This window comes from Chelonia mydas, chromosome 3 (genome assembly GCF_015237465.2).
Source record: "Chelonia mydas isolate rCheMyd1 chromosome 3, rCheMyd1.pri.v2, whole genome shotgun sequence".
NCBI classification, from domain to species: Eukaryota; Metazoa; Chordata; order Testudines; family Cheloniidae; genus Chelonia; species Chelonia mydas.
Genome location: NC_057851.1, coordinates 113,269,313 through 113,292,596, shown reverse-complemented (window position 1 = coordinate 113,292,596; position 23,284 = coordinate 113,269,313). Strand labels below are relative to the sequence as shown.

General features: G+C 40.5%; 1 protein-coding gene across 1 annotated transcript in view; it reads right to left on the bottom strand.

Moving 5' to 3' along the window:
- Positions 1 to 274: 274 nt before the first annotated feature.
- Positions 275 to 23,284, bottom strand: part of OPRM1 (opioid receptor mu 1) — a 33,123-nt gene continuing 10,113 nt past the window's right edge. Inside the window, exons 2-4 of the mRNA XM_037895015.2 lie at positions 10,715 to 11,067; positions 6,214 to 6,734; positions 275 to 1,785 (exon numbers count right to left, since the gene is read on the bottom strand). Of these exons, the coding sequence (XP_037750943.1) occupies positions 1,747 to 1,785; positions 6,214 to 6,734; positions 10,715 to 11,067 (913 nt within the window). The 3' untranslated portion in view covers positions 275 to 1,746. The remainder of the gene's footprint in view (positions 1,786 to 6,213; positions 6,735 to 10,714; positions 11,068 to 23,284) is intronic.

Genomic DNA, 23,284 nt, shown 5'->3' with positions numbered 1-23,284 from the left:
CCATGCAAGAGGTTCATAGTTTTGTGTTACTGCAAGAGTTGGCTTCCCTGGATTAAATTAAGCAACATGAGGCAGCTTTCAACAGAAAGAGAAACAAATGGGTTCTATTTTTTGTATTCTACTGATGCACACGGTCAGATACTCAGCGGGAAGGAACTGGTGTAGCTTCATTGACTTCAGTAGTGCTACCCTGATTTATACCAGATCGGGGTTTGGCTCTCCATATGTATTACACTATTCATGACAGAAACAAACATGTTCACACTAAAATATTAGAATTTTATATGCACTTTAATTACAAGAGGGAGAGTAAGTTTTATTTTACAATGCACGTAAATTCATGTAAGTACGTTTTGCCTCATGAATAACTTGACCATTTAATTATATACAGCAAATACCAAATAGTGGCTACAAAATACCATATTACCACAAATTTATCTACACGGATAGTTGTCTTTTATACCAGAGAGCAGGTTACACGGCAATTGCTTCTGCACAGTGTTTCTTTTGTACATTTTAAAGTGCTTTAGCAGCCAACAGAAAATGGAAATACAGACTACAATTTTATTACATTGATTAGAAAAACATAAATGTTATGAGCTTGGTTTTAAAAAATTAATTTACTTGCAAAATGTAACTTTACTGTTTTTCTTTTTTAAAAAGACCTAAAGTGTGTTCTGTATTTGCTTAAGCTCGTCACAGATTTAACAATAGTGATTTACATTTTATATAGGTCCTTTCATCCTGAAGGATCCCAGACTGCTATACAAAAAATGAGTACTTGGATGTGTCTGAGATGTTACTGATTGGACAGGTGAAACTGGAGAAACTAGCTCAAAGAGAATTTATAAACACACTGTGCTAGCTCCGAAAAGATTAACAATATACATATATTCACAATGGAATTTACAGAAAAAGCTGCAGTCCCTTTATTGATCCATTTTACCAGCAACAACAACCCAGAGGAACATCAAACCTTTCCAACTGTTATTCCCACTTGCTTCGTCCTGAACAAATGACAATGCATTCTTTTTATTGGTAAAATATTTTTGTATGTTAAAAGTGGAAGAGGAGGTTAAGGTTTGGGCTTTTGAAGTGAGCATTGAAAAAAGTGAGTAATTAATTTTCCATTAAAATGCTGAAAGGGTCATACTTTTTGAGAAAGTTCTCTGTGTGACACAGGTAGCTTTGATCTCCTTTGTTATTGTAGCTGATTAAGTGATGATTGTTCATATAAAAAACGAGTTGTAACTGATGCAAGAAAACACCATTAGAAAGCACATTTCTAGCTGAAACTGTTCCAAAATATCCCTTGCTGTGTTGTATGCAATTCTGCTTCCATTTATTAGAAAATCACCTCCATTAAGCAGCCTATATTTGTCCATCCCTTGAGTTTTTGCTTCCAACCTAATGCTACTGTAACCATTCAGAGCAAAACTCAGGCCATCTGACCCCAGTAATGTCCAGTATTCCCCTTTTAGATAAATGTATATATTCTAGATGAATATGTATATTTTTGTACACTGGAGCATGCTAAGCCCCCATTTCATCTGACCCTGCCTGCTATTAGGTTTCATGCTTCTGTAACGAGAAATGCAGATTTGCTTAGTGGCAAATCACTTTGATGGATCTTAAAAGCAAGCACTTTCCTCCAGGAGGGAAGAAGTGTCTCCTACACATTCCCCACAAACACACCTTGGCACTGGTGTTGTGATTGCTTTGAAGGCTATGCGGCAGGACACCCTCTCATGGCAGTGGTGTGGCTTCAGCTTCCAGAAGTTCCAACTGAAAGGAAAGAAATTGTAAATACCATGAGTAGGTCATTGATTTCCCCTCCCATGTGTTTCTTGCAAATATTTTTTTTGGGTGAATTTACCCAGCATTTGCTGCTACTATCTCACTGTGCAAAGCTGAAGGCAAGAATTTCCTTTCAGTTTACATCATGAAGGCAGAGGAAACTACCACAAAAATTGTGGTTTGAGCTAGTGATCTGACTCTGATTTCAAAATAAGAGTAGTTTTTCCACTTAAAACCTCTTGCTGGTTCTCAGTAACGTAAGGTGGCAACAATTGTGTTCATTTAACTGTTTACTCACATATTTGAATGGGCTATACCCTCAGCTGGTGTGAATCGACATAGTGCCATTGAATTCCACTGAGTTATGTTTATTTACACCAGCTGAGGATCCAGCCCAATATGTTTACAACAGAGGAATTAAAATAGAGAAATGTCTTCTCCATGACATACACTATGTTACCATGTTTAAACTAGAATACATTACATGCCAAGCACATAATGGTGGCAGTTTTCTTTCTATACGGAGAATCCTATGTGAATTTCATTAGTAGAGAACAACTTTGGTCCCTTCAATGCACTTTTTGCAGTCATTGCTGAAAAGTTAGTGTTCTCTGTGATACATGAGCATCTTCTTCTAAGCTTTTGCTTCCTATTGTGCCAAATACAATCAATTGTCACTCTGCTAAATTAAGAGTTTTAACTTTCCTATAGTTCATCTGTAATAGTCCAAAAGTTCAGTCTGAGACGGGAATTAAATCCTCCGCCCACGAAGCCCCCAGTAGCATATCATATGGTAGATAGCTACAGTTTTCTTTGTGATCAGTGCTGCACCTGTGCAGAAGGGCACTACCAACAATTTCAACAGCAAAACCTGCCAGTTTTTCTCTCCTTGAAAGCCATTTATCATTTCTATGCTCTGACAATGGGCTATATTTTTCAGTGTTATAGCAAGTTGAAATCAAGGTGAAACATCTTCCAAATGAAGTGTTTGTTGCTCAAAAAGTAGAGCTCCTGATTAGACTTAGACCACTGGTTTGATTGAAACAGGAAAGGAGAAGCTCTCCCTGCACAAGTCACAGAGGAGGAGGTGCTTCAGGGCAGCCCTGCTCAGCCAGCGAAACACAGGAGAGGAGCCTCTTACTTTTCTTTCAGCAAGGAGGTGTTTTCTTTAACTCCTGGTTTAAAATAAGATATGACCTGAGGTCAAACCCGAGCTCAAATTCAGGTTTAGCAGTGTCAAAATTTCACAAGCTTTATTTCAGCTCTGTCTGCAACTCTGTGGTGGAAATTCCACTAGCAGCTACTTAGTTAGAAATGGATTATAATCCTCAGATCTGAATATCCCTATGCTTTGGGGAAATCTGCATCCAAAAATGAATGTTGTGGCTTAGGCCCATCTCTAACTTTTATCGATCAGTTAAAGCTTTCCATTTTTCATATACTAATGAACATGTGTGTTTCCTGATCATTTTAGTTCATTTCACACTTTTAAAAACCAGCTTCAGCAATTGCGTGCATTTTTATAAGAAAATCAGTTAGTTCCAGTCCACCGAGTGTCATTTATTCTTGATTTTCTTCATGAGTAGTAAGCCAAACAGATTTGAGAATCACATACATTAGAGAAAAAGCAATGAGCTCATTTCTAGAGCTACTCCATGTACAACAGTTATAGAGCTTCAGAATAGGGCCCAGTTCTAAAGAGCTGCTGAATTTAGCAATAAACATTCACAAAAATGACACTTTTCTGCCAACAATGTTATTTAGGAGTATTCCATTAGAACCCCCCTCCCCCCCCCCCCAACACACAATGCTTTATAGTAATTGAAGTATGCTATTATTTATAGTGTGGCTATGCCCATTTTTAATAATATAAGGTGCAGTTCTCCCTTAAGATATACAAAGCAGAATTTGATCCACAGCATACTTCTGAGATGGTGCAAAATAATTTAACAGGGGAAAAAAAGATAGGGGCTACTCTACCTTGCTAACACTGGGCATAATGTAAGGGTGGCATGCTCCGCTCCTGCGAGATGAAGCAACTTGTGTCACTCTTCGGTGATTCTCCCTGGCTGACTCAAGGGATGGAGCTGATGGGTTCTGAAGTGAGTACTTGTCTAAACCTTCTTGGTTAAGGGAAGCTTGGCACACTTTGATTTTTTTTTTTTTGACTGTGGGGCTGTATATAAATGTATAAATGCCACTTACAGTGATGTATAAGTGAGGAAGGAATAAAAAGCAAAGAAGGAATGGAGGGATCCTGAGGAAGTCCGTTTCCCCAAATAAAACTGCTTAATGTTAAAGTACTTTGGACTCTTCTATGAGTGACCCAGCATAGGTATGGAGTATAAAGGAAAGGTCAGACACTCAGCTGGTGGAAATGGCATAATAGCTTTTTGTTGAATTTGATGGGACTATTCGGGTTAATATCAGCTAAGAATCTGGTCCAAGATTTTAAAATCACTTCTTACCCCAGTCAGGTGAACACTATCTGCAGGATTCTGTTTCCTAGGTTAAAATTTGCTTGAATATTTTTCCTGCACCAAGGATGCTAATGATCCTATTGTTACTGAAAAAGACGTTTTTATTATTCTTTTTTGGCAGCTGCTGATTATCTTAACAAAGATCAGCTGTTAACAAATTGTGTTGATGATGACTGCTGAATTCTGAAAAGTCCAATTCATTTTGATGGATTCATTTCTAGCTAATTGATTGTCATCACCACAGTATCTGAGCACCTACTTCAATGAACGCAAGTGAGATACTGCCATCTTTTCAGAACAATTCAATGAATTGTCACTTTCTGACACACAATTCTTTGTCAAATTCCCAAGCAGCTCAAGTCTCAAGCACTTTGGGCTTAATCTTGCTTGGGTTCTCAGTGCCTTCAGTTCTCATTAACTTTAGTGGGAGTTAAGAGCATTCAGTCAGCACTTTGTTAGGGTCCTTTGTCTGTTCCACTGAAAATGATATGAATTGTGCTGAGCAGTCTAAGGAATTAGTACTCATACGAAATCCCCTCTAAGGCTTTGTCTACACTAGAAAGGCTTGTTGGTATAGCGATAGTGAGAGTTCTGTCAAACCCTCCTAGTGTACTGTAGATGCCGCTTATACTGGAAACAGAGTGCTTTTGCTGTTTAAGGGCCAGTCTACACAAACACTTAAGTTTTGCAGCAAGTTGGGGTGTGAATTCACCCAGCACCAGCAGGTTTTGTGCCCTTTTTCTTTTTTATGTGAATTGTAAAGAAGACTCAGAAGATCTTGATAAAGGTTTATTTTTCTGCTTCATTTCTTTGATCACAGGAACGTTACGTTTTTCTTTCCCTGTTTAGCTTGATGTTTCCCTGGGAAGACTCAGATGTGGAATAGAAGCTCTCAGACCTAATTACAGGGGCATGGGTGTTGAATCACGAACAGAAGAGCTTCTTATCCAGCAGTTTGACAACTGAATTAAATAGGTGTCAATAAAACAAAAGACAAAACAAACCCCAGCATTTTAAATAGCTTGAATAAAAATCTCTTCCCCTCTCAATAAATCCAGTTTGATTTCCTTGGTACCTGTGATGCCATAAACCTACTAGTTTTTTAAGGCCAGTCTTCACACACATGTTGTACTGCTTTAATTATACCAGTATAGCTGAATAGGCACAGACCTCCCCCCCACAACAAGTGTGGACGCATTTATTTTGTCATAAACTTGGCTTGCATTGTAATAACTTATTCTTCTATGGGAAGAGGTTACAAAGCTTCTTTATACTGGCAGAACTGTGCCCACACTGGGGGTTTCACTCGTATAACTATATAGGTTAAAAATATCACACTTCTAACCAACATAGTTGTACTGGTACAAAAACTGTGTGACGACTGGGTCCAGGCTTGCATAGACTTCCAGGAAAAACAGGACCTTTCAGAGCTTCTTCATAGACCATAAAGAAGCAAAAAGATTGCACAAATATATTTTCTGCCTTTGAAAGTCATCTTTAAAATGGTTGGAGGATAGGGATATCTATTTGGCTTACCACCATGCACTAGTGGTGTGAATAGAAAAGTCTATGATCCTTCATAAGTCATTCACAGAATGTTCAGCAGTTGCAAACATTCTGTACGTAAGATCTTTCGGCTTCTTTGTGTGTGTGTGTTTGTGTGTGTGTGTGTGTGTGTGCGCGCAGCCACACACACACACACTAGGCCTGATCATGCAAAGTCCTTTTGAGAGCCCCCTACTTCCAAACTTCATTGGTATTGCGAGCACTTAGCATCTCACTGGATTGGGTTGTGTGTACGTGTACACCAGCTGTAAAGATACACCAAGCCACCTCCTGATACCTATAAATCAGTAAAGACTGTAACTTCGGAATACATGTCATCTCCAGGAGGGAGGCCTGAATCCAGAGATGACATCTCCACTGCTAGTCATACCTGATGGTTAGTCCTATCCACAGTATTGGCAGTGGAGGCATGATCACGAGTGTTTTGTCGGATTCGGGTGGAGTTTTGTTGCTCGATAGTGGAGGAAGTGGGAATGCAGAATTCTCTGAAACATCTTTTGAAGTTTTCATCTAGAAATGCATAAAGGACTGGATTAAGGCAGCTATTTGTGTATCCTAAAGCGATACAGAAGTGCCAGGAGACTGTTTGGAACGTAGTTTCTGGAATATTGATCAAGGCTTTAATGATGACATAAATGTGGATGGGAGTCCAGCAGACAATGAACACCGCCACCACTACAAGGACCATTCTCGTGATTCTCCTCAGGTTTCTATCCTTTTCTTTGGAGCCAGACAGCATGCGGACACTCTTCAGGCGTAAAATCATCAAGCCATAGCACACGGTAATGATCAGGACTGGCATGATGAAGGCAAAGATGAATACACAGATTTTCAGTAGGTTCTCCCAGTACCAAGCTGGGTGAGAGAACGTAAGAGTGCAGTCAATGGAACCTAAAGTAAAACAAAATTACAGAGAAGAGTGAACAGTTCAGTGTTTAACTTGCTTTGCTTTAGTCTTTTCCTCCCCTCCCCGCGCCCCACAACATTGTACAATGCAATTTTATAAAATGAGTAACTGAAACAAAACAGTTTGAATGGCTGATGCATGTTTGTTTACAGCCATGCAGGTACTTTACCACAGGTCTGTACATCTTCTGAAGAATGCAGTGTTATTGCTAGCTAGTTGTGACGTTTTTGTTTGAAAGCCAAAACCAAAGGATTCTTGCTTTGTTTTTGTTTGTCAAAAGGTTCACTTATGGTTTACAAACAAACTTGGGCCAATTTTCAGTTTCAGCATGAAATCTGTCGAAACAGGGCAGTTTAAACAGTGTTTTGTTTTGAGGATTTGGGAGTTAAAAGAACAATGAGGAAGGAGGATGGTTTTCCAGCTGTAGAAAGCAGCATGAAAAAGACACAAAAGCAAGAATGGGAGGAGGGGAGCAGCAAGATGAGTGGATGAAGCAGAGGGAGTGATAGGCGATGAGTTGCAAGCAGGGGATCTCAAAAGTCAGGAGAAGTTTGAATTTTATGCAAAATGAGACAAGATGGCATTGGAGAGATTTGGGGCTCAGTCCTGTAAGGTGCTGACCTGCATGCTATCCTGATCCAGCAAAACACAGACACATGTTTACACACACTGAAATTAATTGGACCATTGTAACAGGACAGACGTCTCTCCCTCCCTGGGGTCCCTTGCAAACAGTCTTGGACCACCTCTTTATTGTCAACACCTCTGTTTTCATTTGTTTCCTCCACCAAGCCATCATCAAAATTCCTGTGCAGCACTTCTACCTAGAGTGTCCTTCAATCCTCAGCCCTTTCTCCAGGGAGGAGAAGAAGACAAAGCAATCTCACCAGCCAGCAACCTGGCTTCCCCAGGGCCCTGCTAGCCCCCTCTCCTCCCTTTGCACTTCCTTCTTTTGGTTTTTAACTATCTTATTAGCGGATGGGATAGTTAGCTTCATAGCTTATCAGCACACAGTCTTCTGCCCCCCCAGTCAGGCACTAACTACTTTCCCCAGAGAAACCCTAAGGATACATCTACGCAGGGATAAGAAACCTGTGACTGGCCCAGGTCAACTGACTCAGGCTCCCAAGGCTCAGGCTCCCAGCTGAAAAATTGCTGTGGAGACACTGGGCTCGGGCTGGAGCCTGAGCTCTGGGACCGTGCAGCCTGAGCATCTACACAACAATTTTTCAGCCGAGAGCCCGAGCCCAAGCCAGTTGGCCCAGGCCAATCGCCGTTTTTTTTAACCCTGTGTAAACGTATGCAAAGTGACCAGAGTGCTGGCTCAGCTGCTAGCTCTCAGCAGTCTGTCACAGTCACCTGAATGCTCACAAAAAGCATGTGTTTAAGTCCATCCCTAGTTACTACAGCGTTTACATTTGTGCATAAGAGCTGTGTTGTCTCAGGCTCAGAGTGGTCAGCACCTTGAAGGTTTGAGGCCTTAAAGAAGTGCATGGATGGCTGAGGGAGGGAAAGGAAGATTAATTTAGCTGCTGATTGTTAGAGTAGAGAGGCAAGAGCCCAGGAGGCTGGAGAGGAGGTGGTTATACCAGTCTTATTAAACATGGATAATAATATACACATTCAAAAACATAACTCGCTGGCTGAAATGATCAGGTAAGATGTCATCAATCAGATCAAATGTGATAAATATTTCCACTGAATGTTGGGAGTGAAGGTGATTTTGTGCGTTTATATGAAATCCCAAATAGTAGAACTCAAGAGATTCCCATAAATATTTTTGAGAGTGTTTTCTTTGCAATTTAATGTATTTAACACACATGAAATGTATTGGCTAGGCAGTTCTTTTTCTGTTATCCATATAAAGACAGCAGTTGCAATGCAAGATTTTCCACACTGCCCTCAAACTGTAAAATGGGTATCTCCACATCTGTGGATTTTTCAGATTTCCCTCTCATTTGTATTATTGCTGCACGTGGAGTTCTTAACCTGCATTTCTACATGTGTGTTTAAATTATCTTAACCATGACAACTCATCTGTTCAACTCTAAATTGTGACAATCATAGTGGCTACTCATCTTCCAATGTGAAGTTCCTTTCTTTTATTTGCTTCTTGGCTGGTAGCCACAACTCCCAAATGTCAAGCCGTAGAAGATACTTCTGCTCCACAGCATCAATATCTTAGCTCTTGTATCTTGTTGGCTTTTCTTTTTTTAGTCCTGGATCTACTTCTGCGTTTGCTAGAATTATTATGCAGATGAATTTTCTACACGGCTCCGGTGTTATTCTGGGTAATATTTCCTGTTAATGTGCTCGTTAAAAAGAAATTCTGAAGTGCTAATATGCTATTATATTCTGGCATATCAGGGAAATGTAATGTTTTATATTATGGTGAATGTAAATCACTAGGTGGGTGTGCTTGATTACAAAAATAAGTTCTGTAATAAAAAAGGAATATTTTTATAAAGGCAGAATAGGCAAAGTCTGAGTTGCATTGTAGGTGCTTTATATGTCATAGGAGAACTTTATTTACAGCATTTCTGTGCATCTAATATATGTGTGTGTGTGCACACACATACATACAATGAGAACAAAGCTCTTTAGTGATCTAAGCCAAAGTTCTCAAATATTTAAAGAGGGGAAGTGACATACAATGCCTTCCATATATAATATACACAAACAAGTTGTGCACACAGCTATTACCGTAATGCAAGTTAACATAACACCTTACAGTTTCCGTATAAGGAGAGATTAATAAGACTGGGACTTTTCAGCTTGGAAAAGAGATGGCTAAGGGGAGATAAGTTTGAGGTCTATAAAATCATGGTTGCTGTAGAGAAAGTAGATAAAGAAGTGTTGTTTACTACTTCTCATAGTACAAGAACTAGGGTCACCAAATGAAATTAATAGGCAGCAAGTTTAAAACAAATAAAAGGAAGTATTTCTTCACGGTCAACCTGTGGAACTCCTTGCCAGAGGATATTGTGAAGGACAAGACCATAACAGAGTTCAAAAAAGAAATAGATAAGTTCATGGAGGATAGGTCCATCAATGGCTATTAGCCAGGATGGGCAGGAATGGTATCCCTAGCCTCTGTTTGCCAGAAGCTGGGAATGAGCAACAGGGGATGGATAACTTTATGATTACCTGTTCTGTTCATTCCCTCTGGGGCACCTGGCACTGGCCACTGTCAGAGGACAGGATACTGGTCTTTGGTCTGACACAGTAGGGCCATTCTTACGTTCTTAAACCATATCTTCAGATTGTGTGCAGTATCACTAAGCTAACTCATGCTCTTGTCTCTGCAATCCTATTCTTTCTATCATCCTTCCGCTGTCCTCCCCCGCCACCCCCGGTCATATTTTTACTTAGAACTTGATTGGCTATCTGGGACTCCTGAACCCCATGAGGAGTTCCAATAAAGTCAGTGCGGGCAAATCTGTTTGCAGGATTAGACTGTAAATGCTTTGGTTTGTACTAGTGGTGCCCTGCACACTTTTTGATAGTTAAGGCTTGATCCGGTGCATTAAGGCTCTTTCCTACATCTTTGAAATCAATGGGAACTTTGTTACCAACTTCAGTTGGCTCAGGATCAGATCCTAGGTCAATGAGTGTCTTTCCACTGATTTCCTTGGGCTTTGGATGAGGCTCTTAATAGGTCAATAATAATTTTTCTTACATGAAAACTGGAAGCATATTTTAAGAAACAAAAGCTCTTGAAAGTATGTTCCTTACTTGTCAACTACAGTTTGTGTACTTCTCATGACGTGACAGGCTTCATCTACATATGTGTTCATCTGCAGTACTTGGTGTATATTTTGTAAATATAGATTTTTGTTTTTTGGAGGGGCAGAGTAGATGTGGAGGATAAGACTTAAAACCATAAGTCTGGGGACCTTATGGTTTTAAGTGAGCATTTAAACATTCAGTTTAACTCAACCCTGGTTATGAAAGTCAGACTCACCGTGCCTGTATTTTGTGGTTGCCATGAACATAACTGGCAGACCTATGGTTGAAGAAAGAATCCAGTTGCAGACATTGACAATTTTGGCATTTCTGGGAGTGCGAAAATCAAGAGCCTTGACTGGGTGGCAAACAGCTATGTAGCGATCCACACTCATGGTGCAGAGTGTAAAGATACTTGTGAACATATTGTAGTAGTCTATGGATATAACGATCTTACAAAGGATTGTACCAAATGGCCATGTTCCCATCAAGTAATTCACACTCTGGAATGGCAGAGTACTTGTTGCTAGGGCATCTGCCAGAGCAAGGTTGAAAATATAGATATTGGTGGCAGTCTTCATTTTGGTGTACCTAGAAAAATCAGCAAAGTGGGTGAATGAACACAGCTATCAGTATTAATCAATACAATCAATACCAGTGACTTACCTGTAGGAAGCATCTGTGAAACAACAGTATTGGCTTTGAGATTATCAGACACATTTTATAATTAATTTTATTTAATCAAGCAACTGTCTAATTCACAGGCTTCAAATGAAATATTTTTACGTACCTCCATGAATGTTTGTAAAACAAAATGCAGTATTGCTCTAATAAGTGACAGTGCAATCTAGGAGAAAATTTGCAGAAGAACCATTATGGCTGAAGCAGAATTGAGACAAAAACTGATTCAACAAATATGTTTAGTATCCATTGGGCACCACACTAGATGAAAAGAACTGCTGTATCTACTAAGTATTGGAATTGCAGTATATAAAAATGGAGACCTAAATCATATATATCATGGCATTGCAATGGTTCAGATTCTTGGTGAAGAAATAAACAAAGAGAAATGTCCAATATGTCTAAAAATCCAATTTTATTTTAAAAGTTTTTGGCTTGCTACTAATTTTAGGAAAGTTATATTTAAAACTTACAATATTACATAACAAATTTACTATAATTACGTTACAACAGTGGAAAATGTAAGACGATCTCATATCCTGACCTGGTATATTGGTCTGAGTGACTTACATAATCAGGAAAAATTGAATGAGAAAAGAGCTGCTGTTAATATAAGGACTAACTCTTTAGAAGTGTACACTTAGTAACCAGCTTTAAAAATCAATCAGTTAGTTTTAAATCTACCAAGTATCTTTCAATCACAGCTGAACAAGTAGGTTTTTGTTGTTGTTGTTAATCTAAATCTTAATTTGAGTTAGGCCTGGTCTGCACCTCAAATGTAGGTTGACCTCCTACGTTGCTTAAGGCTGCAACAAATGTTGTGCCCTATATGACATAAGTAGGCTGACCTAATCCCGTAGACACAGCTAGGTCGATGGACAGAAGGATTCTTCTTCCACCTAGCTCCAGTCTCTCTAGTGGGTGGATTTACAGGGATGGTAAAACCCCTTCCGTTGCTGTAGCAAGTGTCTATGCTATAACTCTCCAGCGGCATCGCCGCAGTGCTACAACTGTGCTCCTGTAGTGCTTGTAGTATAGATAGACCCTTAACATTGCTCTGAGTGGTGCATTAACTTCCCCTTTGTTTCATTAAATTTTGTGAACATCCTACAGTGTAGTATTCACTAAGCCATTTGATACTGCTGGAGGTCGTTGAGTTTAAAAGATTTGCAGAGGTAAAATGAAACTTTCTCTCACAAAGTAAGTTTCAGGTCATTCTGCTCTGGAATTCTGATTGCTTCCTAGATTGCTAAGCACACTGATTGTCCTGTTCTCAGTGGGTCAGATGATCTTTTTTTAAATTAAACTCCTTTGTGGTCCTACAAAATAACATATAAAGTGCCTTATCAAACAGAAAATGTCTTTACATTTTAAGGACTGATTTGTAAAAGAAACAAATTACTAAAGATCTTTTTAGGAGGCCCTCTGGGGAAAGACGTAAAGGTGTAAAGGAAGATATGCTATGTTTCTTTCTCTTGCCTTGCTCTGTTTAGGAGTTTTACTGAACAGCTGCTGGCTGTAAGGAATTGGTGGCCACCATTAACTAGTGAAGGCAGATTTGTACAACCTGAACATGGTTTCAAGAACTTTGTTTAAAACTTCTGACCTAGCAGAATATCTGAAGCAGCTACTAATCTCCTAATTTTCTCATTTTATAGCACTGTGTATGTACAGCCATAAGCAACCTACATTTAATGTTTTTGGTTTTTTTATAGTTTTCTCATAGTTTAAAACTAAAACAGCAAGCTGTTGGTATCATACTCATATTGCTTTTTTGGGGAAATTATGATTCATAGTTATGTATCTAAATTATAAACCAAAGCACCGAATGAATTCTGAAACAATAAAGTACCCAGGCTGCTCATTCTACTGCCACTCCCCACACTGCCAGGACAGAAGGGTTAGTACATAGGTTACTCAACAAACATCAAGGTGATCAGAGAGAGACGTAGGTTCTGTGCGAGGTTCTCAGAGTACCCTGTGGAGACTTCTTTCCTGTGGAGAGGTACTTAGAAGAAGCTGCTGGGATCCTAAGAGATACTGAAACTGTTAGGGGAGATTCCATGTGGGAGAGATTCAGAAAAAGCCAGAGCTATCAAAACAACAGATAGGGAGGAGGGAGAAAAAATTGGCTGGTAGGTGATGGTTTGCTGGAGAGAAAGGGTTAATATGGGCCTGAGAGCCAGTTAACCAGCCTGTTTGCGCCAGAGGGTGGGCCAGGCCTAATTGGAAATAAATCTCAGACGGGGGAGAATAGAGCTTGTTGCCATAAAGAGGTGGGTGAACCCAGCTGAAGGAGGAAGACTCACGGGAATGGAGGTGGGAAGTGTGCATGTGTACTCACTTGTATGTATGTATGTATGTATGTATGTATGTATGTGCTTGTGTGCTCTCTCTCTTGCAAGCAGCCTGAAAGAAGACTGAAATGGAGGAAGGAGAGCAAACAAGCTACTCCAGGGATGAGCTGGAGACAAGGGTCTTGCCCACATGCTCAGGGTTCAGCTGATGGTCATATTTGGGGTTGGGAAGGAATTTTCCTCCAGGGCAGATTGGAAGAGGCCATGGGGGTTTTTCCCCTTCCTCTGCAGCATGTGGCACGGGTCACTTGCTGGAGGATTCTCTGCACCTTGAAGTCTTTAAACCATGATTTGAGGACTTCAATAGCTCAGACATAGGTGAGAGGTTTATTGCAGGAGTGGGTGGGTGAGATTCTATGGCCTGCATTGGCAGGAGGTCAGACTAGATGATCATAATGGTCCCTTCTGACGTTAATATCTATGAATCTATGAAACTGTAGTCTCCATGAACCCCTGAGTGAGGGGAGGAGTGTGCCAGCCCCTGAACGGTAGGGTTGTTGAGGGAACAGGAGCCTGAGGCTTGGGGTAGGGACAAACTGTAGCAGATTAAAGCTACTTTTGAGGAAGAGGTGGCTTGCTGAGCCCAACTGAGCTGAAGGTTTGGTTTTCTGTTTATTTTTTGTTGGACTTTGGCAAAGGAAGCTGCACCCCTGACAGGGGTGGGGCTCTACAAAGGGGTTTGGCTGAGGGCCAAGGCACTTCTACAGCCATGGTACCTCAAAGGATGGGGGGGGGGGTGGAAATTGAGGTAGCACTGCTGCAATGCCACATCTGGCCATGACGGGGCATGCTGGGACAACAACATGCCACACCACATAAAAGGGCTTTTCTACACTTAAATGCTGCAGCTGCACTGCTGTAGTGCTTCAGTGAAGACACTACCTGTGCCAATGGGGTGGATTCTCCTATCAGTGTAAGTAATCCATCTCCCTGAGAAGCGGTAGATGCGTCGATGAGATTTTTCACAGCCCTGAGCAATGTAGTTATACCGATCTAATTTTCTAGGGCAGACCAGGCTCAGATACTTTCATTCTTGCTGTCTTTGCATTATTCATTGTCAGTAGGGCCTTAAAAGTTCAAAGACTGTGAATTATTTCATTTCATGGACTATATAAACCACCGATGGAGGCTCTTGCTTGATGCACTATGTAATCTTTAAATACCTAACTGATCTGTTCTTAAATATAAAGGAAGCAGAGCCTTCATGCTTACTGAAAGTATTTGGCTCTCAAAGGCCTAATCAGGTCTTAAATAGATTGGTACAAAGGGGTTAGAGCAGGGGCCAAGATCTGGTCCAGTGAGGGCACAGGAGGTGGAAAATAAATATCTGTTTCTACTGTACATTTTAAAGATTATATTGGGGGTCGGCAACGTTTGGCACATGGCCCATCAGGGTAATAACCTGGCGAACCGTGGCCACTGGGAGCTGTGGGGGGCCGTGCTTTTGGATAGTCAACGTAAACAAAATGTCCTGTGGCCTGCCAGTGGATTACCCTGATGGGCCACGTGCCAAAGGTTGCTGACCCCTGGATTATATAAATGGCTTTTTTCTAAAAGATGAACTACATTAAAAGTGATTATTTGTCCAAATAAGGGGATTGTTCATATGTCCAGTATCATGTCGGTGTGCAAATAGATTACTGAAGTAACTGCTTTAAAAGACTTTTAACATCATACAAATATAACAATCCTTCCCTAAAATATAGATTCCAAAGACTTCATCAAAGCTATTATGTTTTCTGTTTAAGTATCAACCTGCTTGTGTGAGTATTGTGCATAGACTCTTCTGTTATCCAGCCCTTCTGGCATCTATGATGTGGTTACAGTACCTTGAAGTAAGTGTGTGTGTGTGTGTGTGTAATTGTACCACATCTACATAAGTTAAAATATATGTAGTAACATTTGTAAAGAAATATGATGGTGTAAATTATCAAGAATTTAAAAAGTTGGAATTTTATTTAAGGCAACTTTGAAGCCTGAAAACTATCCTTTTATTGGCTTTTGTATTTAAAAAAAAAAAAAAAGCCTTGCATCAAAACCTATAAAAATTTGAATGTCAACATTTGGCATATGGAATTGCAACGGCTGAAATTCTGAAAATGCTGAGGTAAGCTGACTCTCTCTCTCTCTCACTGGTTATGTAAAAAGTAACTTGTTCTACCATCAATGTTGTCTCCTTTTTCAATGAAAAATGGAAACCAAACTACTATTCTCCTAGGAACCCTTAACAAATGGATCCAAATTTCTACAGGATAGAAATACATTAATTTTTTTTAAATTGAAACTACGGGTTGCGGGTGTTGAAGTTTCTTATTTGTAACAGGTTTGCTTCTCCAATGCCTTGCACCTTGTTTAGTTGTTTATATCTGTCCAAAAATGGGCCAGATCCTAAGCTGCCCTAGACATCATCTCAATACAAACGGAGGCAAGAGACAGAGGTGTGAGAATTGCAGCTTTCATTAAAATACACATTAGGTTTCTCATCCTCAGGGTTGCAGAGAAATGCTTGAATATATAAACCCTAGAAAGATTCAAAACTTAAAGCCAGAAGGCAACCAAAAAGTAGCTTAAATATCATGATCATATGACTTTTCCAGGCTTGACTCATGCATTTTGAATACTACTCCTGCCCCACCCAACTTTGTTCCTAATGTTCCCTGGGTGTACGTGTTACATCGGAGGGGGCTGGGGCCAGTGGAACTCCAAGCTAGAGGAATCCTCAGCTGTCCCATTAGAGCAACTTTCTGGCCTTAGGGCCACCAGATTGGTACAAAGGGGTTAGAGCAGGGGCCAAGATCTGGTCCGGTGAGGGCACAGGAGGTGGAAAATAAATGAGAAAATGGCTGTGATGTCATTTTGGGAGTTTCTTTGCAGGAAGAAGGCTCTTATGAAACTGTTAGGCTGCTGTTGTGCTCACTGAAATAAGGGGGCAGGCAAACCAGCCATTAGGAAATGTGCAGGAAAGACCCGTATACAAATAACGGACACGGTTCCTACAAATCTCTCTCTGCTGTGCTCGGGGACATTAAATTATCTCCCCAAACTAACACCCTCTGTGCACAAATGACGTGTTAAAACAAATGAAGACTTATTACGTTCAGATGGATGCATGCATTAAACTAGTTTATGCAGTTGAGGTCTCCTTGAGTGGGCTTCAGAAGATTAAAATGCATGAAATACACCAAGCTGAACTAATTTAAATTAGCATTTATTTTCATGGCTGCTCTGATTAATCTTGTATACATGCCTAGATAATGTATCCCCCCTAATAAAGCAATAATTAGCAACAACATGTTTTCTTTTGGGGCTTTTACCATTGTTAGTTCATGGCACTTTAACACAAGTTGTACAACTTACTGAAGTTGCTGTTCCTTTCCTTACTGAAAGGAACTGCCAGGAATCGTTCTGTTCAGAGGTATTAGATGAGCGTTAGTTAGCACATGCTTTTTATATTGATACGTACAGCAAACCTTGCAGCACAATGGTGTGTCAGCAGCAGTGCTCTGTGTTATACTGTTAAAGAGCTGGATTAGGAAATAGAGACTTCTCCAGGCCAGTCTTGTCCAGCAACCTAGTTTTGTACCTGATTGTATGAGGATATGTGCTACAGGTCCCCAGACCATACAATAAGCACGGTATTTGTGGCCTATCGTGGGCTCAGGGCCCAGTTCCTCATGGTCCTTAGTGAGTCATTGAATACCAAATACTTTCAGTTCTCACTGGGCCCAGCACAAATATGTACCGTTCAGAAATATTTTTACAAGCATCTGTCCGTTCTGCTGCCCCCCACTCAAGTGGGAGAGGGTAAAGTCAGGTGAGGCCTGGGATGTGAGGAGAAACAGTCTCCGTGCCAAGGAAAAGGAGTGACATGGGCTCTCCATGTCATGGCTGCCTGGGTGTATTGGCATGCTGAAGCAGCAGTTTAGAAGGAGCTCAGTGTCTCTGCATTGGTGTTTGATGGGCTTTGCACTGTTGCTTTTGGGCTCTGAGGAAGTGAGGCAGAAGTACCAGGGCGAGCCCTTCAAATACCACTATAGTGGCAAAGAGACACTGGGCTTCCTCGCTCTGGGCCTCTCACACAGACATTGCCTCTGCACACAGGCTTCTCCACTCCACCTAAACCCAGCCCCTGCCTCCCTAAAACTTGTACCCCTCATGCTTCCTGCCTGACTCACCAGCTCCTGCCATACCCCTTACTGCCAGGACTGCTTCCCTGTCTCACCAGGTGCATGTACAGAACGCAGCTGGGGAGTTGGGAAGAGCTGGTTGAAATAGCATTTTGACAAAGGCTGAAAATGGACGTAGCGGAGAGATCTGAGCGGTTTCATCAACTTATCCTGACCCAACCCAGTTAGATGATGATGAGGAAGGGGGTTAACTAGCTATGTGTCTAATTATAAGAGTTCAAAAATGGCGTGTGTGTGTGAGAGAGAGAGAGAAGAATGTACCTCCGGGTTTTAGGGACTGTGATTATTTAATTAGAGGAATCCAAAGAAGTGTGGTGGTGGTGACTGGGGGTGAGGGGGTCAGGACAAATTTCAAAAGGGAGATTTAAATGTTTGTTCTGCAAAAGTTTAATAGATATGCAGCCACTTCTGGGATGGAAGGAGGCAATTTGCTGGACCGCATCGGTTAGGAGAAAGACACATTTTGAATAGGATGTTGGGCCAAACCACTGTTCTAACAAAATGGACCATGCAATCCTTATGATCCAGGCCAAGCTGTCAAGACCTCTGTTTTGTGTCTAGCTTTTAAATTAGCTAACCATAGTCTAGGAAGCACGTGTAAATGCAGGGACAATAGTTGGTTTCTACTTAATACTTACAAAAGTGATAAATGCTGTATGGAGGCCAGGAAAACCGCACTGATTTTTAGATAACTACACAATATGTATAATACAGTCCAAATGGCTTCTTTGGAAATATGGAACTTATTTGTTTTCCACTACCTGCTCTGTAATTCAGTCATGAGCCAGGGAGCATCATAGAGAGGAAAGAGTTGCCAAGACATACGTGTAGCCGAGTGTTGGGAGGCTATACCAGAACTGAGATCACACTGAACAGTTATAGTTCTTGCTGTGCTCAGCATGGAATGAAGCAGTGCCACCAAATAATCCAATTTCTGGCTTTACTGTTGGATGCAACCCCCTTCTCTCCTTACATAACTGCTAGATGATGTGCAGCTTCCCAAAGGAATTTCTGCAGAGGCATTTGAAAAGATATACAGTAGATCTGAATGTAGAATGTACTGGACTAGAGCATAGCTCCTATATTCAGGGCTTTGGAGCTGTGCTCCGGCTCCGCTCCAGCTCCAGGCAAAAACCTGTAGCTGCACTGCTCCGGAGCTGCTCCGCGGGCTCCGCTCCAAAGCCCTGCCTATGTTGGTGTAGGTCAACTGGTTAGGTTAGTTTAGACCAGTCTTTGTCCACCCAACTCCTCCCTCCCATTACTTTGGTCTTTTATTCTGTGGATTCCCCTCCCCACAATGTCCTTTCTTCACCTCATTCTTTCCCCTGGACTCTATTCCCCTTCCCCAAGGTGTCTCTTCCCCTAAATTTTCTTTCTTCCTCCAAGTCTCTGCCCTCCGAGCTACTCTCCTCCCATACTAGAGGGTGCAATGAGAGGAGGAGAAGCATCTCTAGGAGACGAGAGCAACGCTAACCCCCACCCTGAATTCACAGAACACCTGCAGGATAGGAGAAGGAAGTAGCTTCAAAAGACTAAAAATTACTTTGGAGAAGCCTGTGTGTTCACTGCCCTTTCTCACGCATTCAGGGCCAATTAGCAGCTTCAGCAGCAACCCAGCTTCTGGAAAGGAGGGCATGAAAGCTGAGCTAATTGTTGGTTCCAGTTGATTTTTAGCACCTGCCACTGCTCTTGTAGGGAATGATGTGACACCCACTTGCATGTCTCACTGAGGGTGTCTGACTCATTCAGGTTTTTAATTAATTGTTTTAATATGTTTGGCCTTGGGCTCAAGCTGCCCATTAATTCACTAGTTGCTTTTTTTTAATGGCTCCTCTCCCCCGCCTCCTATCACTTTCTCCCAATGGAGGGACCTCTTACATTTTGTCCATGACTTATTATGCATTATTTACTGATATTAGTCCTCCTCCAGATGGAACAAAAGAGCTTTTTTCTTCCCAAAGAATGGCAGTTTGTCTCCATTCAGAGAGGAAATCTTATCTGCCAGCTGAGGCAACATTTTCTGCTTTGACTGCAAAGACTCTAGCAGTCAGAGAGTAAAGAATTTATTTTAGCTAGCATGTGCCATTGCTGCAAAGCTTATATAATTATTTTACCACTGTTTTTATCTCATGATTTTATTTCCTCTTTTTTATTGCACATATATGTATGGAAATAGCCCTAGCAGGAGCCTGCACTAAATAAAAACAATCTGATAATGTGGTGTTTCTTCATTACAATATATCTCTAAAAGAGAAAGAACCGCCAGGGGAAAAAAATTCTTTGGTTTTTTATGTTTCAGTGCAAAAAATTCTTATTGTCTTAATCCTCCTCTTTTCCCAGACTTGCAATGAAGAGCAATTTCATTTTAGAAAGAAATTACTGTAAAGTGAATGCTCTGATACACAAACTAATAAACAGTAAGAACATTTGGAGCCCTATCAACTCTAGTGTAAATGGGTGAAACTTCCCTGCAGTCAAAAGTGTTTAGACTGTCGAACTTCCCTGCAGTCAAAGGAGGTAAGACTGTCAAACCACCTTTAACTCAGTCCCATTATGACTAGGTAGTATGACACAAGGTGGGTCTCCAGTAGCAACTGTTGCTCCCATACGAGCTGTGTAATACACCACCAAGAAAAGATGAACGTTGCTAATACCTACTTCAACTACTCACCTTCCCTCCCTCCCCCATGCTTCCAGTGAAACATATTTTTGAGAAAAATCAGTGGTTGCACCCATAATAACAAATGCAACATTTGCAGGAATACTCCACAGGACCTGTGTGCACACAAGCAATGCTTCATGGCTGCTAGGAAATGTTTTAATTAAAATTATTTAATAATATTTTAAACACCAATCAAACATGGATCAAAACAAAATGCTTCCCTTTTGTCTAAAAGGACCCTCTTGTTTGCCCTAAAACAATTCAGTTTTTCTGACTTGTCAATTTGCCAAGAATTTTAAAAAATTCTGATCTTGATAGCTGAACTTGATGTCTCAATGTCTTCCCATTAATTATAATGGTCCACCATTGACTTTTCCTGGGCTGGACAAGGGATGGGTAGTTGTTGAAGCTGGTTTCCTGTAAACAATTGGCTTGGGAGGTGCCCCTCCCTGCTGTGAGGTATAGCTGAAGTTGTACTGGTTAGGAGTAGTTTTCTACAGATTCATAATCACAATATATAATACTTATCTCAGAATGACCATCAAGTTCAGAACATCACAAGCTTTCATAAAAGGCCTTACTCTTTTGTAGTACAATAATACAGTATGCAATCAGTTGGTTTAACTGCTCAATTTTGGGGTGGAAGTAAACCTGTTCTCCCCCTGTGCTGTGTGGACCCTGATTGACACAGTCATGATCAGACAGCACACTGGACTAGATGAATTATTGGTTTGAACTCAGAAGGAAATTTCCATATGAATCATGGTCCATAAAAATAGAATCATTCTGCATTTAACAGCTAATTACTTCATGAGTCCTGGGCTAAATCCTGTCCTTAGGCTTAACAGGGTAAATTCTGAGTAATCCTTCTGGAACAAATTGATTTACTACAAATTTCCATTAGCGGAGGTAAGAGCAGAATTTGGCTCAATAATAACTCTAATTTATTAGTTGAGAACAACATGTAGCAAAGTGGAGTGACTTTGGCTTTGTAATATATGGGTCAAAACTGATCATCAGATGTGCATGCAGCTTCATGGATATAATTTGGTCCTTAGCTTTTAAGGAAAATCAGCAAACTCATCACTCTGAGTTGTATGTGAAGTGATTACAAATGCCTTAAATCACTTAGTATGATCTTTGCAAGACAAATAACTTTAGATGATAAATGTTGATCTCATCCTGTCACTGTTATCTGACCACAATTGTTATCATTAACATGGAGTTGCAGGATTTTTACACAGTTGCATCTAATGAGAAAGCTAAATAAAGCTAATTCGCACAGCCCAAAGTAAGATATGGGGCACAGATGTATTGCCCTGGGGGTGGTCTGGGAGGCATTGTTCTTCAGGGACATTCCTCAGAAGCACAGTTCTTCCTGGAGTTCCTGTGTTGCATGGTGTGGTAATTTGTGTAACACTCCTTTTATGAGACGCAACATTCTCTCCACCCAGTATTTGCTTCAAGGTATGATATCGTAACGTGCGTTGCACCAAATCATCCAGGGGTGTAGCAGAGGTATTGGATAACCTCACAGGATTGACCTCTAAATGGTAACAACAACTTTTAATCGGTGGCAGTCTGAACTAGACTTAAATAAGACGATAGCTTATGCGGCCCATTACCAATCCCCCGAGGCACCCAATTTATCCTAAATGTGATATTTCAATGTAAAAAATGTTAATATAGATTTTTGTTAACGAGGCTGAATAAAGGCAGAGAAAAGAGCATTTGAGTCATGTTCATCCTTTGTTCAAGTTCTAATAAAATAAATACAAAGGTATAAATGCTTTTCATCAATTTGGTTCCCTTGATCTCTAGGGGGAAAATGGCCTGATAGTCAAAGATTTACCAAGCTGTAGAGATTACACAGGCTAAATTTCAACCACAGATGGTATGCAAACACAGACACTTGTCTTTCTGTAAATATAAAATATATGGATTGATAGACTGATAGCTACAATTGTGTTCAGGTTATTTAACATGAAATACCAGGTGGTATTTTCTCATAACTGTTCAATAACTTCATAGTAATAATGCTAACCATATGGACTTTAATGCAACATATAACGGGTGCATTTTTCATATCATCACTGGGCTAACTGTTACTCAGGAACTGTGATGGTTTGAATTCTCAAAACATGCACTATTTTCTTCTCAGTTAGCCTATTTTTGATAGAAACAAAAATCACCCTCCACCCAACCCACAAATACTGAAAATGTGTTCCACATTAATTGCTATTTACCATTTATCTAACCTCCTAAGTGTGCTCAGTTTCTCTAAGAACACAGAAATGTCATGATCCCTGACCCAAAGAGTTTACAATCTAAGGGCTTACATTGTACTGACCTTGCTTATTTTGAATACCTTGGGGATAATGTAAACACGTGTGTCTGGATCTAAATAAAGAAGGGTTACAAACAGAGTTAATGACAAACTTAGGAGGGGTAAGTCAGAGGCCAGAGAGAATAATAATACAAAAGTAAGAATGTGTGGTACAGACCATGTTATACCCGCCTCTTACTCCTCAATGTGTATACAAAGTAAAAAAAAAAAAAAGAAAAATTTGGATATAAAATATTTCCAACCAGTCCATGAATATTGATAAAATTTCCTTTACAATAATTTTTGTCTGGTTATTCAACCTATGCCTGGTCCAAACAGTTCCCATCTTAAGCTATGGCTACACTATACACTGTGCCTCTGTAAGATCCGTAGCCACTTTATGCTGGTGGAAGAGCATAATTAATCCACCCCCAATGAGTGGCAGTAGCTATGTCAGCAAGAGACTTTGTCCACACCTGCACTTTTGTCGTGAAACGTATGTTTTTTTCACACCCCTGACTGACAAAAGTTTTGCCAACAGAAATGCTAGTGTTGACAAAGTCTTACTCTTAGAATGCCTTAATTCGTAATCCCT